Consider the following 15,057-nt stretch of genomic DNA (forward strand, 5'->3'; position numbering starts at 1 on the left):
GGCGATAGTGGTAACGATAAAAATTGAGATAAGAAAGTCCAGAAAATTGTTTTAGGATGAAATTAAAGGGATTTAGAACAAATTAATCTTTTCGCCCATTTATATAATAGCATTTATAGATTATAAAAGAGGATAAGTGGTAAATGAATTTTTCAAATTTATATATGAAAAATTGCCGCTCCATCAACCATATGAAACATTTCAAAGGCGATAGTTACCTACTAGGGTTTCATAAGTAACCCTATCTGTCTTTCATTATAAATTAGGGTTTTAATCATTCCAGAATGGACACGGACACGGACACGTAATAGGACAGTTGACCTGATAATCAAATTTGCTATAGCTCAGGTGACCCATCAGGCCATCACTAATCCAATCCACTGTTTTCAACATACAATATTCAAATATCTACATTGGAATCCGTACAAAATTATTACAATATTATTATTTGGTCACCCAACTGCTTTTGGCTTCATGCATTCGGATTTTCCTACTACGTACTTGATTCTTCTACATCGTCTGGTTCCTTTCCAAAAGCTCACTCTCTCCCATACAATAGTCTATATATAAAATTACATGTTCTACAAGAGAAAGTTCAAGATTTCATGTATATAAAAAAGTTAAACTAATTTGGAGATAGGATAAAAGATTTTCTAAGTATAATTTTAATATAAATCTTAGAAGAATCATATTTTAATAACTATTCATATTGGAGAGTTGTCGATGATACCAAATAATATAAACATTGAGAGATTTATACCGTAAAAGCTAACCGTCCAGAAATATATAAATCTCACATTAAAAGTTTTAATATTGGATCAAAGTCCTTATGCCAAACGACATAGCTAAGCCAATGCATAGATTCCCAGTCTGCCCCACCAAAGCTGTAAGAATGGCTATCTATGTTCTTCCTTTATTTAACATATAACTGTTCGTTTGGTGATTCCATGCTCTTGTCTGTAATGAGAAAAGAGAAAGCCCTGGTATATGATAACAATGCTTCAATTCTTTGTTGCCTTGGAAAGTTGCTCTCCTTTATCTTTCAGAAACCGGCCAGTAATTTATGGGTCAAGAATTTGTTAAAGTTAAATTAATTTCCATTTGATGATTAGTTCAATTATGTTATTTGTGTCCATCCAATAACAACTTAACCATTAATTAATAATATTGTTAAATAATGTGAACGTGTTAAAGTTATACAAGAAACCTGACAAGCATATACCACCAATTAGTAATAGAGATGTGAAAGAAGAGTAGTATTATATGTGTAAATAATATGTATAACTTTGTACACAAAAAAATGATATGTCATTATATAATTGAGTAATCTTAAATTAAAGATAAAACAATATCTAATTATATGAGAATATGTCATTGTTTGTGTAAAAAGTTATACATATTATTTATGTATATAGCGTTATTGGTGAAAGAATATTATTGTTCGAAAGAGACTCAAAGATAGCAACAAATATTGCTCACAAGGAGACTCCAACAAGGAAAAAATATACTGCCGAATCTTTGGTACATTAAGTTGGACTATTATGTCTCTGCTGTTTATTATGTTCTACCAGCTAGATTTGAATTATGCAAAAGAGAAATGCTATGCTATATACAAAGTTTTAAGTATTTAATTTAATGTTATTTTATTTTTAGTTCAAAATCAGTAAAACACAAGATGGGTTATCATCTCTGAGTAACTAATTAACTACTTAAAACTGAATACATATAGTTTTATTATTAACAAATTAATGATCGGAGAACTCTATCTAATTTCATCAGATTGGTAAGCTTTGAGATACAGTGATTAGATTTATAAGTATTGTACCAGATAATCAAAGATGACATATTTATTTGTTGTTGTATTTACAAATAAATGTTGCTCAACTAAAAATTAAGATGTTAGTTAAGTGACAAAAATGGAGCCCCAAGTTGAGTCGTATTTCATTAGTTAATTTATAGGAAAAGGACATTTGTGTATACATAAAGAAATCGATGGCGGTGGAGCGAAGGTAGTGGTAGAATTTTGTGGCTACATCATTCATTTTTATAATGGACAATGCTGACATGTTTGACAATTATCACCCATACTTTTCATTATACATACAAATATTTTCTTCCCCCAAAATCTTAAATATATCCTTAAAATTGACATTTGGTTCGGAAACTATGTCGGTGTTCATTTGGGTATTATGAGCTAATTGGATATCCACATTTTCAATTGTTATACGAAATAATACTTTCTTATTCTTGTTCTTATTAGTTTTTGTTTTTTTTTTTAACAAGATACCTCACCCGAGCCAAAAGTATCGATCATATTAAATTTATTAAATCTTAAGTCTAATAACTATCCCTTATTCTTATTAGTTCCCTTCATATATGTTTTAATTTTTTATTGTATTGAAAACAAAAATAATAAAATTATGTATACTCAATTTTAGGTATCCAATTCAGATGTCACATAATGTATCATATGATTTGATAATTTCAAATTAAAAATAAAATAACATCTAATAATATGATAATATATTATCTTAATATTTAATTAGATGTTTAAAATTGAATACAATAACAATAACTATATAAATAAGAAAAATACACAAGATCTATGAGATCCCTGATAGCTCAAAATAGCTAAAATCCGGAGAAAGTCCAAATCCCAATGAATACAAACCCTAAAATGGAGACGTTGAAAAGTTATCTCTACAACGATTACCCAATGTTACCTCACATCTTTGCCTCTCAAGATCACTTTCCTTTCGTTGATGGCACCACGGCCTCAAGCATAAGCTTCCAAGAAAGTGAAAACCCCCTGCTCCTTTCAGTTTCTCCTTTCAAAAACTTGTTCAAACCGCTGAAAAGAAAGCTCAATACGGTTGTGTTGGAAATATATATTAGACTTACAGATGTAAAAATTGAAACTTATATTATATAAAATCAATTGACTTTGTATAATATAAGTTTCAATCCTCATACTTGTAAATCTAATATATATTTTTAATATAGTATTAAAACACGAACCAAACAACGGATCTAACAACCTAAAATATTTTTGAATATAAGTGACAACGTACCTAATCAAAAACAGGCTTAGCCAAATGAGACAGATCTAACAACCTAGATTATTACATTTGAGTAAAAATGTTAAAGACTAAAAAACTCTCATATCTAATAAATAAAATATAAGAAAATGATATATAAATGTTCTAAATTAATCTTAACATAAGTTAATTAATTTTATATAATATAAATTTTAATTTTTTTATTTATAAATTCAAATATATATTTTCGATTGGAAAAAGGTGAAGGAGAGGAGGGTTTTCGAGAGAGTAAGAAAATGGCGAATACGAGATATGCTGAAAAGGAGGAAATTATAATTAATATCTGTAAGTAATGATAGCGTGACTGACATGAACATCAATGAAACAGACCAGGCAAAGGGTGAGAATAATTTCAGCCAGAACTCGATCAGGCAATTTCAAGATCAGCTTCAAAGCATGCATGACCTTCACGGAAAGTGAGGAGACAAATTATTGTCTATATGAATGCTGGGTTTATCCTTATGGGAGAAGGTATACATGTTAATAAAGAAATTATTAGACTTGAGATTATTAGAACACTTTGTATACCAATCAACGTAATTTTTAGGAGGATTGACAATACGGTAGTAATTGATTATATCAAAAAGTGTAACAACACTATGATAGATCATTAAAAAATTCATCATCCTCAAACATAAAAAAAAAAAAAAATCTTGTAATACTATTTGACGATTACTACAACAAATAAAATATGTGACCACAATGTAGGTTAGGGTTGATATCCAAATTCAATTAAACCCAGTCATTGTCTCAAAAGTCAAGACAATAATCAAGAACAATAAAACTACATACCCATTTTAGATACATAAATGTATACACAGTTACATGTGTCATCACATGATTGAGTGATTTTAAATTAAAGATAAAATAATACTTAACATGTGATAACAAATATAAGCGTGTACATAATTATGTACTCAAAATAAGTATACGTAATATTGATCAATCAAGAAAACTAAAATAGATGTTATTTTTGTGTCTTAACCTTGATGAAATATCAAAAATAATGAAATAATTGAATTACATAATAATAATGACACTGAAAAGTTACATCAATTAACACTGATTTTCAATATAATGGGTGGTTATGATGTCTTAATAGATACTTCTCATAGTCAATGAATAAAAGGGATGATTAATTATAAATTACTCACAAATTTTATTCATTTTCAGTATATTAGTAATCCAATAAATCATATACATATGAGGTTATTTGCTTTGGCTTGAAATATTGGGGTGCAAACAAATAAAGACTGAAACGACAGTGAATTTAGATCCCTGAATATAAAGGGTTTAGATCAATTCTGCATATACCTATGACTTAGGGTGAAGCATATAAATGAGGTAATAGGATTATGATGTAAATTCGTAACATATATAAATTCATATCATATCATATCATAACCCTAACTACATTTTATCCTGAAAAATTATTCACTTTCTCTCACTCATGTCTCTCTACCTAGAGAAGATAAAAAATTTCACAAATTTCATTCAGAATTTCTTTCTCCTTATCTGCTTCAATATACTGATTCTCATATGGGCTAGCATCGAAGAGAATGTTGAATTATGATACTTTTGCCGATAAGAATAAAATGAATATGTTTAGGCAATTGTGTTATTTTGATTCATAGAATTTATATCATCCAAGAGTCACATTTTATGTTTGATATGATCAGAGAGTTATTTATGTCATATTATGTATATAAATCTCTTCCAATGAATGAAACTCTGCTCTCTGCATCCTTTCCTCCCAAAAACACAACTATTACCGTATCCAACAGGCGATTAGATTATTTTCTATGGAAAAATCACATAAATGTTTTGGGTATATCTTTTATAGCACAATTTTAAGAGAAATTATATTATATATTCTTAAATCCACATGTTTAAGGAACTTAGTTTCTCTCAAACATTCTCTTACTCAAAATTCTAAGTTTAAAATATAAAAACACCATCCTTTATGCAAACTACTTGATGTTCTAGGCTAAATACAAACTTTGACATTGCAGTATTCTTCGTCCCCAAGTTTTGTTTCTTTACAACAATAAGTTTATTTATTAGAAGCTCTAACAAATTATACCAACCATTTAATCTAACACAGCTACCTACCCAGCTAACCAAATTTATTTTCCATATCCATCTTTTATTAAGATAAATCCAACGTAGGCAGTTAACAGTATATCGATGGCATCTGTCACATTGTTAGTATTTCAAATATGTTGGCTTTCTAAAATAAGAATTAGTAAAAAGAAAGTGCTTAAACATAGGAAACAAAATAAACTATAGGAATCAAAGTAATTATCAACAGGCTTTTAGAACCATATAGACTACAAACATACATTTAAAGAAAATGTGAGCAGCTGATCCCGAATTTACCAGAGAAACCAAATAAAAAAGGCAAGTACCACAGTAAATGCTCAAGCGCGAGAAGATACCAGAAAATGCAGGCACCTGATGAGGGAAACAGAACAAGCAGCCTTTGGCATCATTTCACTTCTTTAGCACACTGCAATACAGCATATCCCATCAGAATAAATTTGCATAGTCAATCAATAATGACAATGACCATGATGATAAAAAAGGATTGACTGACCAATACCAAAAGTTCTATCCCACACAAATACATGACAAAGATCTAAAGATGAGAACTCTAGAGAGCCAAACAACTCTAAATCATGGAGCATCTAGGCAAATTAAAGATGCCTTTAAGAGGACATCTTGCCTGGACTCTCCAAGCAAATTCGACAGGTTTTAATCATCCTTCATTCCTGTATATTTGATAAATAGAACTGATTAGGACAAGTTTGTAAGAGCAAGAAAGCTTTTTATGGGAATGGTTTGAAAGATTTGTCAAGGTAATGATAAGTAGGGGATACAAATAGAGTCAGGGAGTTCATATGTTGTTTGTCAAGCAAACAGATTCAGGGGGAGTAACGATTTTTTTGCTATATGTTGATTACATCATTGCAATGGGAGATGATGAAAAGGAGAAAAAATATCTGGAACAATTTTCTGCTAAGGAATTTGAGATTAAAAGAGTTGGAAAAGCAAAAGTACTTTCTAGGAATCGAAGTTGCATGCTCTAGAAAAAGAATCTTCATCTCTCAATATAAGTATGCTATGGACCTTCTCAAAAAAAAAGGGAAAGTGGCATGTAAACTAGCAAGCACACTAATAGATCCCAATCACAAGCTGGAAGAGGCACAATAGGATATTGATGTAGATAGAGAGATGTGCCAATGTCTAATATGGAGACTCATTTATTGATCTCACATCAAACTAGATATAGCCTATGTTATTGGAGTAATTAGTCAATTCATGCACAGACGGAAGGAAGTTCATCTACAAGCTGATAAACGAGTGTTGTAGGTAAGGGGATTTTGGAGAAAGGAATTTTATTCAAGAGAAATGCAAGATTAATGCTTGAAGCATATATTGATGCAGACCATATAGGATCAAAGATTGATAGGAGGTCAACATTGTTTCAAATGATGACTCATAAAGTGTCGGTGAACTTTTGTGGTTTGAAGATCATTTTAGAAGACTTGAAGATTAAATGGGATGGACCAATGAGACTCTACTATGACAACAAATCCACAATCAGCACTACACATAACCCAATACAGCACGACCAACCAAAGCACATAGAATTGTGCAGAAATTTCATTAAGCAAAAGTTGGAAAATGGGTTAATCTACACATCATATTGTTGGGTCTCGGGTTTATATTCCATGCAAGAGGAAGGCCCAAATGAACAGAAAAAAGGGAGACAAGGAAATGAGTAAACCTGGCAGCTTGAAACTCAAACAGGTGGCAAGTTTACAAGAATCAGTGCAGCCAACCACAGTGAAGCAACAAGACACTTTTGTGAGGGGTTTGGTAGTTGAGAGCAACAAAAAGGAGGAAACGCAGACTGAGGGGTCAGGTGAATTTCAGAAGAAAATAGAGCAGGTTAAAAGGGAGAGAAAGGGCCTCTCGAAGAGCCTAAGAACTGCTGCTGTGAGCTGTGTTGTTTTGGTGTACGATAGTTTTATCTGTTTTGGATATTACTGTGCAGTTGTTGAATTTGAACTTCGGTAATTAGTTTCTACAGTGGTATGAACTTGTAAAGATGTAACTTTTGGAATATGATGAATGAATGAAGCCTTTTGTTGATAGGCATTGATTGTTAATTCATAGATTAAACTTGGAAATGTTTGAATGAGTCGTGGAGAATGGAAGAATAATGCAATAGCAGAAGATATACAATATTAGAAGTAAAACTTTATTGCAGAAAGTTTGTTTACATTATCCTGGGATTGCAACAGGTACCTAACACATATGTATCTATTGGATGTCAACTCGCAGATGGACTTACCAAAGGACTAAAGACACACCATTTCAATCGATTATATCCAAGCTAGAAATAAAAAATATTTATTCACCAGCTTGAGAGGGAGGGTGGAAAATAAATAATGGCAAAAGTAGGTCAACTACTTGTGTCAAGCATGAACAAAGTCATGCAGTTGACGGTTCATTTTCCAAGAAGATTTTTGCATATAAATAGACTTGTAACTATTATGTAATGCAATGAAAAACATAAACAATTTATCTCTTTCTCAAAAACCCAATAATGCACACAAGAAATGAGGTTTATGGCCCTAATAACAAAACAATTCACATTGATAAGTCACATCCCATCCAAGGGGATACCCAAACTGCAATCAAACAAGATATAAAGAAAATGTAGATAGCATAACCTTATGCAAGAAATCGATTAATTCAAAAATTAGTTGACTTAAGGGTGGATACAAATCAAGCTGAGTTCGAACACTCTTTGACTGGAGTTTGACTCAAATAAAAAATGATTCGGGTTTATCAAGCCAAAATTATAAGGGTAGCTTGAGTTTGGCCCGGTACCTAAGTACGAAGCTCAACTCGAGTTGGTGGCTCGAATTTATAACTTACGTTCGCGGTTCATTAACAATACGATGTTGTCTTATCTAATTATTGACAAAACGATATCGTTTTGACTATTACTTAACATGAATCAAATCAAGACACGAGCCAAGCTCGAACCGAATTGATTCATCGCCCATCTCGCAAGTCGGACCGAATCGAACTCCCTCTAACTTGACTTCGGTTTGGTTTCAGAAATAAGTTGACCCATTAGGCTTGAGCTCAGCTCAAACTCGACCTAAACGAATTCATACTGACTCAATTTTTGATATTGAGTTGGTTCAGTTCGAGTCCAACCCTAAGTTGACTCCCTAAAGCATACATAATCAGACACATTGAAGGCTGAATAGACTAATAGAAACAACACCCCAAACAGTAGTAACAATTTATAAAACATAGCAAATTCATATAACATAGGACTTAGAATGGTGGCACAAGCAATTTCCGTACCTCCCTACTTCATTGATATCATAATTGGTTGTTTTAACCAATAAAATGATCTCAGTCCAAAGATTTGGTTGTTCTAAGCTACATTTAAGACTTTGAATTGCTCATCATGAAGATCTAACTGAATGTTCTTGTCAAATTTGATATTCCTTGACGTGCGGAATAGGAGAAAATTTTGATTAAAGTTAACAAAAACAGCAACAGATGGGGCACAAGTACTTAAGCTATTATGAAAGAGAAAGGAGCTTACTTGTATAAATAGGCTGCAATTCCCAGAATTATGCACAACAAAATTATGTCAATACAGAAATTGCGACTGGACCTCAGCTGGAACAGGCCAAAAGTTATGTTAGATCCAGTAAAGAAACGTACATATGGAGACAGCAAAAAACAAATGGAAATCAGAACTTCATAAATTGTAGATCATCACCTGGTTAACAGTATCTTTAAGTCTAACATTAGTATTCTTAAGATCAGCTGTCGCTCGGTCCACCTACGAAGATGAAGGAAGAACATAAACATACACCGTATATTCTAGAAGGGGCAGAGTTTTTAAATAATACAAGGATACAACAATTTTTCTCACCTTAGTGTCAATTTCATCCATCAAGGGAACTTGTCTATCGAACTCCTGCACATCCCAGCAATATAGTGAACTAAAAAATGTGAATATTGCAAATGAGCTGGTAGTCTCATTCAAGCCTGCATACCTCATTCATATCATGGGCCATGTTTTTCAAAGTATCAAGACCTTCTGAAATCATATCCAAACCTTGATCCTGAGGGAATGTCAAAGTATATCAAGTTAGCAAAGCATGGTTAAAAGGCAGTACACATAACTTTCCTGCTAATTTAAAAACCATGTCAAAAGAAACTACATGTCAAGATCTGTAACTTGCCTGCTTTATTTTCCGCATTTCATACTCTTGTCTGAATTGACTGGACTCTTCACTTTGTTGAAAGTATTCATTGTCAAACCGCCCATCTAGATAGTCAACACAAAAGAGGTAAGACTGCAAGTAACAGCAATAATAAATTATAAGATTTCCATATTGATTAGCAGACAGATCATACCTCCACATGAACCTGGCTTCAGATGGCATAACACTATATATGAATTCAAGTTTAAAGCAGATATAATGGCCAATATTATACAAGTATAGCTCTTTCCCAAGTATTCTCCTTAGTCTTTACAATTTTCATCCATTCCAATGAATAAAAGCGCTCCTTAATGCTTCCAATGTGATCTTATTTACTATCATTTTTCAAATCTAACTGGATATATATTCCATACAATCTGCACTTGATTATTATAATTTATATGCTAAAACACATTGGTATAAGGCAAACCTAAACAAAAGAAAATATATATATATATATATATATATATATAATATTTAGCCAATCTTATTATCAATTCAATTTTTAATACTTAGCAAAAACCCAATAGCAAAAGTAAAAATGTTTTGAGGGTAGTGCAAGATCTTAACTATTGAATCACAACCCATATAAAAGAGTTTAATTCTTCATATTTGCCCCACTCTGGGCTTTGTCTAAATCTAAAACTCTAGTAATACTTTCCACCTATTCAGCAGAATAAACAACATTAGATGGTACACTAAATGCACAATCATTTTATCCGTATGGAGCAGTGAGAAGCATTTTTCTCATGAGGAGGAAAATTAATGGCGGTTATATATAGAATAGTGTTTGCATAAAGCCAATATAACTACTCAATACTTAAGATTTCAGATCTGTATATAAAATCTGAATAATGGAAAAATATACCTGAATCAATTTTGATTTCAGTACGAGAAGCTGACGTTGACCAACCTCCAGTTTGTTTGGGAGCAGCTGCAGTTCCGTCCGGTATAGCTTGGATCCTATTAGGCAATGCAAGAACCAAATCATTACGAGCAGCAAACTCTTCTGTTGAAAGCCCTTTAACCTGTTAAAGACAAAATAAAACCAGAAAAATTACAGGGTAAACTTAATAGAGTATTATTCTGGCATACTAGAGGTCCTGTCAATTCATTCAATTACAAAAGCCTAACAGGTGTAATGGTGAGTAACAGACTAAATAGATTTACTTCCCTTAAACTGCAATTTCACTTTGGTAAAAAAAACATGATGATGATGGTGTTTCTAATCTACTTCACAAGAATGTAACTGTATGGCCAATTACAAATAACAAGGAACATGCACAGTGAATACTCGACAGAGATTTATATCTAGAATATGAATATACAAGTAATCCACTGTTCACCAATCTAGAGGAAAATCATATAAACGAGGGGACAAAACCTAAGGGGGTGTTCAACAGAAGTTCTAAACCAATTCCAGTACATAAAGCAATACAAATAAGAAAATATTGAGAAAAATAAGAATAGTGATTATCAACCCTTTTCATGGCCAGTCTCTGCAACTTTGGAACTTCTTCCAGCAATCGAGCCTTAGTTCGACGAATCTCAGCATTCAATGCAACAGCAGATGCCCTGTTTTTCTCTTTTGAAGCAACCTCCGCTTTCTGCAGATCAAATCCTCAAATTTTAGTAAACAAGAAAACAAACGAAAAACTGAAATTAACAAACCCTAGCTCTGCTTCAAAAATTCACCAAAATGTGGTTTGTCAAAAAAACACCATAGATCTCCAACCAACTCTAAATCCTCATCGACTACCAAAATGACTTAAATTGAGGTAAACTGAGAGCTAGTCCAAAACCAAAACTTATTAATCATCGTATTTAAACTCTTTTCCAGACAATATCAAATAATTATGGGTAAATTTAGTAAATAATAATCATTATCAAACATTCTAAGAGTTAGTTTAAAAATCACAGATCTCTAATAAGTCTAACTAGGCCACTAAACAGCCTTCAAAATTTCCTCCTCCTTTTAATAATTACAACGTTCAAATCAACGGATTTGACATTGTCTAAACCATTCTTCTTTAAAATGCGAGATAGCAGAAAGAGAAATCAAAGTGACCTCAAGTGCGGCTTCGATGTCAGCCTCAACGACGCCATATAGGCGAGCAAATGCATCGTCGCCGGAGACATTGGAATCCTTGTGCTTTTCGACGTCGTATTTTTCGTACTTTTTGCAGATCGAGTCTACTCTCGTAAGAATGTCGATCACACTCATGTTCTATTTGCTCTTTTTGGCTTTACTTTTAAAGCTGTCAAAATTGAGAGGAAGGATGATAATAATCAAAGAGAAGAGAAGGATTTAAGTTCAATATTCCTCCCAGTTTGAAATTATTCCAGTCTTGCTGGGGTGGTGTGGGTAACCCGAAACCGAAAACACGGGAAGAGGGAATCTATTGTACAGCCTGTTACCGGCTACCTACTTAATCTCTATCAAAGTATAAACAATTTCTTTTACTAAAAGCGTGGCACCCGCAGGCTGTCAGAGGGACCAGTCGTAGGCATGTATTTTGTATATAAACGACAAGTCGTTCTCTTAAACTTTCACCGAGCGACAAGTTTGTCTCTGGGGATAAAAATTTAGGATTTCGAGTCGATCTCGTGAATGGACTGAAGATGTCGTCCCAAAACTTCATAGGTCATAATGACAAATCTACCCTTATCCCCGCCCTTCCAACTCCTCCTAGCCATCTTATTATAAAAATTTCACTAAAATAAATAAGAATTTGATTCAACAAGGTATAAAGGTGAATATTTACTTTCATTTTTAAATAATTAATACAATTTTTAAATGTAAATACGATTAGTAAACAATAAAACTATACGTATATATTTTAAATATATAAATTAATATATATTTAACATATATACACGTAACATTCTTCTATTAGTAAAAACAAGAGAAAAATGAGTGGGTATTATTATATATATTATAAGGGGTTATATGGTATTTCATATATAGGGTTTTTTAAATATTTTTATAAAAGGTAAAATGATATCATCTACTTAGCTTTTTATATATTCTCTTTACGGGTAATTTTTATATATTTAATTTTTATCATACCCTTATGTTTATGGATTGTTAGTCTTAATCTCTCTTTTTATCTAGTTTATAATTTCTATAAAAAATAAAAAATTTTATTATTTAAAACAAAATTCATCGTATTTCATTTTTCTTTACAACAATATTAAAAAAATACTAAAAATTGAATAATCATATTTTCATTAGTGAAATCATGCTATCACAACTTATATATACCTAGTAAAAACTATCAATCAATCGTTCCATGAGTTGGCTTCTAATAATATATCATAAAACTCCATCGTACATATTGTAAAATACTAATTAACTCTCAAAACAGAAATTTCGAGTGAAAAATAAAACCAAAAAAAAAAGCCTACAATGCTTATCGTAAAATATTAATTAACTCCCAAGTGTTAGCATATTTGGTTTTAAATATTAAATTATTTAAAATAATTATATAAAATTATTTTAAATATTATTTTAAATTATATATAAAATTATACAAACAGTTATTTTGTTTCATAATCAATCAGACGACTTGACCACTTGATGTTTTGAAGACATTGCATAAGAGAGACTTATGAAAGCAAAATTTATGTGAATAAAGAATTAAGTATTTATTAAACAAAATATACAAACCCCACACTCCATCATCGCCCAACTCAAACTTGTTTATCATAGAGTCATTTGTCCACACTTGATAATGGAATGCTTGAACCTTAAGCCAATTATCATATTGGATTTGATCGAAATTTTATAAATAAGAAGATACTTTAATGGCCAATTTAAAAAATAGAACTATAAAAAAGAAAAAGAAGATGCAAAGTCAATATGCAAATAAATAAGCATCTCGTTTTGAACACTCAATTAGATGCATATATGATATATTATTATGTTATTAAATAATTTTAAATTAAATTTTTAATAATAATATATATTTAAATACTTAATTAAATATTTAAAATTGAATATTGATCATATTATCCAATAAATAGAGAGATATTAAATTAGGTTAGGTCCACTATCGTGATTCATGGCCATTAGATCATGTATGATGATATAAATTGTTGTGTTACATTTTTATTCTCCTATTGAATACCGAAAGTTATGAGTTGTTCACAATAAAAAATAAAGTGTTTTGTTAAGAGATAAGAAGGATTAATTAATGGATAGGAGACCAGAAAAGAGGCATCCACTTTTGGAATATTGACTTCTTTGCCACATGAAGTCATTGCAATTTACAAAAAGGTCAAATGACTATTTCCCACCTCAGGTTTGCTTAACGAACAACTTTCTATGTTTAAATTCTTACTTATTATTTATTTTTATTATTAAATTTGATAAGTATTCTTGAACATAACTATTTTAACCTTTTATTGAAATTATAAAACTATTATAAACACTTAATAAAAATATTAAATTATCAATATATTTTTACTAGTTTAAAATTTTATAATCAAGTATTTCGATTAATTCTTTGTGGTATAACCAATATTTTTGAATTTATGATATATTAAAATGTTAAAAATTTTAAAACCTTTTTTGAATTTACAAAAAACACCCTTAAAAAATTTTATTAACACACCTCTAATATTTATAAAAATTACAATTTATCTCCTAAACTTTTAAAAAGAGATAATAAAAAATTAAAGAAGAAAAGAAAATTAAAAAATTTAAAAAATAAGAAAAATAAAACAATCTATGTAAAATAAGAATTTAATTTATGAAACTTAAATATGAAAATTCATTATTATTTCAATGAACGTCGAGTGGGACATAGTAATTTGACTTGACAAACGTCGGAACCTGTGGTGGAGCCATAATTCCATCGTTTATTTTTCAAAATTTTAATTGCATGCTTTCTCTCTTAACTGTTGTGGACACGCTTAGGATTCTGCTAAATGCCACCCTACAAAGATTATTCAATTGAGAGATCAAAATTATTTCACCGTCGGCTCGGCTTCGAGTTAAGCGACAAATACACCTAAAATATTAAAAAATAAAATAAAATGATCATCATGTAGGAATAAGGAATAGGATTTCCTGAGGCACGGCATTATTACCTAAAGGCCAAAAGACTTGTTCTTACCCCATGATTTAGCCGCCTATCTTTAAAACTCTAATTTGTTAAATTTTAAAAATTTAAAAATTTATTTATTAACTATTAAAATTAATACAATTTAAAAATATAATTATTATTTAATTTTTAATATTAAAAAAATAAATTTTATTTCATTTTCTTACTTTAATTTTAAAAATTAATAATTTCCTCTTTAATCAAAGTTTTAAAAAATGATTTTTTTTTTCCAGGATTTCTTTTTCCTTCCTTCAAATCTAACTGTCAGAATCCGTTAGCGACCACTTCTTTAGCCCAATCCAACGCTCTATCTCCCTCTCAACACTCCCCCTCCGATGATTTTTGTTTCCAACAAAAAACTAAGCACCTTCTCTGTTCCTAGTCCAATAATCTCTAATTCTTTATAGTTCTTTGACTCCTTCACTTCAACTTGTTTATCAGTTGGAAACAAAGATACATTGTCAGAGAGAGCAATAGGAGGGAGAGAGAGTGTTAGACTAGGTTGAAGAAGCAGTCGAAGGCAAATTCTAGTGGCTGGAAATG

At 30.9% G+C, this 15,057-nt stretch overlaps 1 protein-coding gene across 1 annotated transcript; it reads right to left on the reverse strand.

The window, feature by feature from the left end:
- Positions 1–5,358: 5,358 nt before the first annotated feature.
- On the reverse strand, positions 5,359–11,829 carry LOC123202378 (syntaxin-71-like). Its single transcript, XM_044618285.1, has 9 exons — positions 11,475–11,829; positions 10,888–11,013; positions 10,275–10,434; positions 9,386–9,471; positions 9,197–9,265; positions 9,073–9,117; positions 8,917–8,979; positions 8,737–8,813; positions 5,359–5,607 (listed from the first exon to the last, which is right to left on the reverse strand). The coding sequence occupies exons 1-9, from the start codon at positions 11,628–11,630 to the stop codon at positions 5,592–5,594; spliced, it is 798 nt and encodes a 265-aa protein (XP_044474220.1). The 5' UTR covers positions 11,631–11,829; the 3' UTR covers positions 5,359–5,591.
- Between the last annotated feature and the right edge of the window lie 3,228 nt (positions 11,830–15,057).

This window comes from Mangifera indica, chromosome 18 (assembly GCF_011075055.1).
Source record: "Mangifera indica cultivar Alphonso chromosome 18, CATAS_Mindica_2.1, whole genome shotgun sequence".
Taxonomy (NCBI): domain Eukaryota; kingdom Viridiplantae; phylum Streptophyta; class Magnoliopsida; order Sapindales; family Anacardiaceae; genus Mangifera; species Mangifera indica.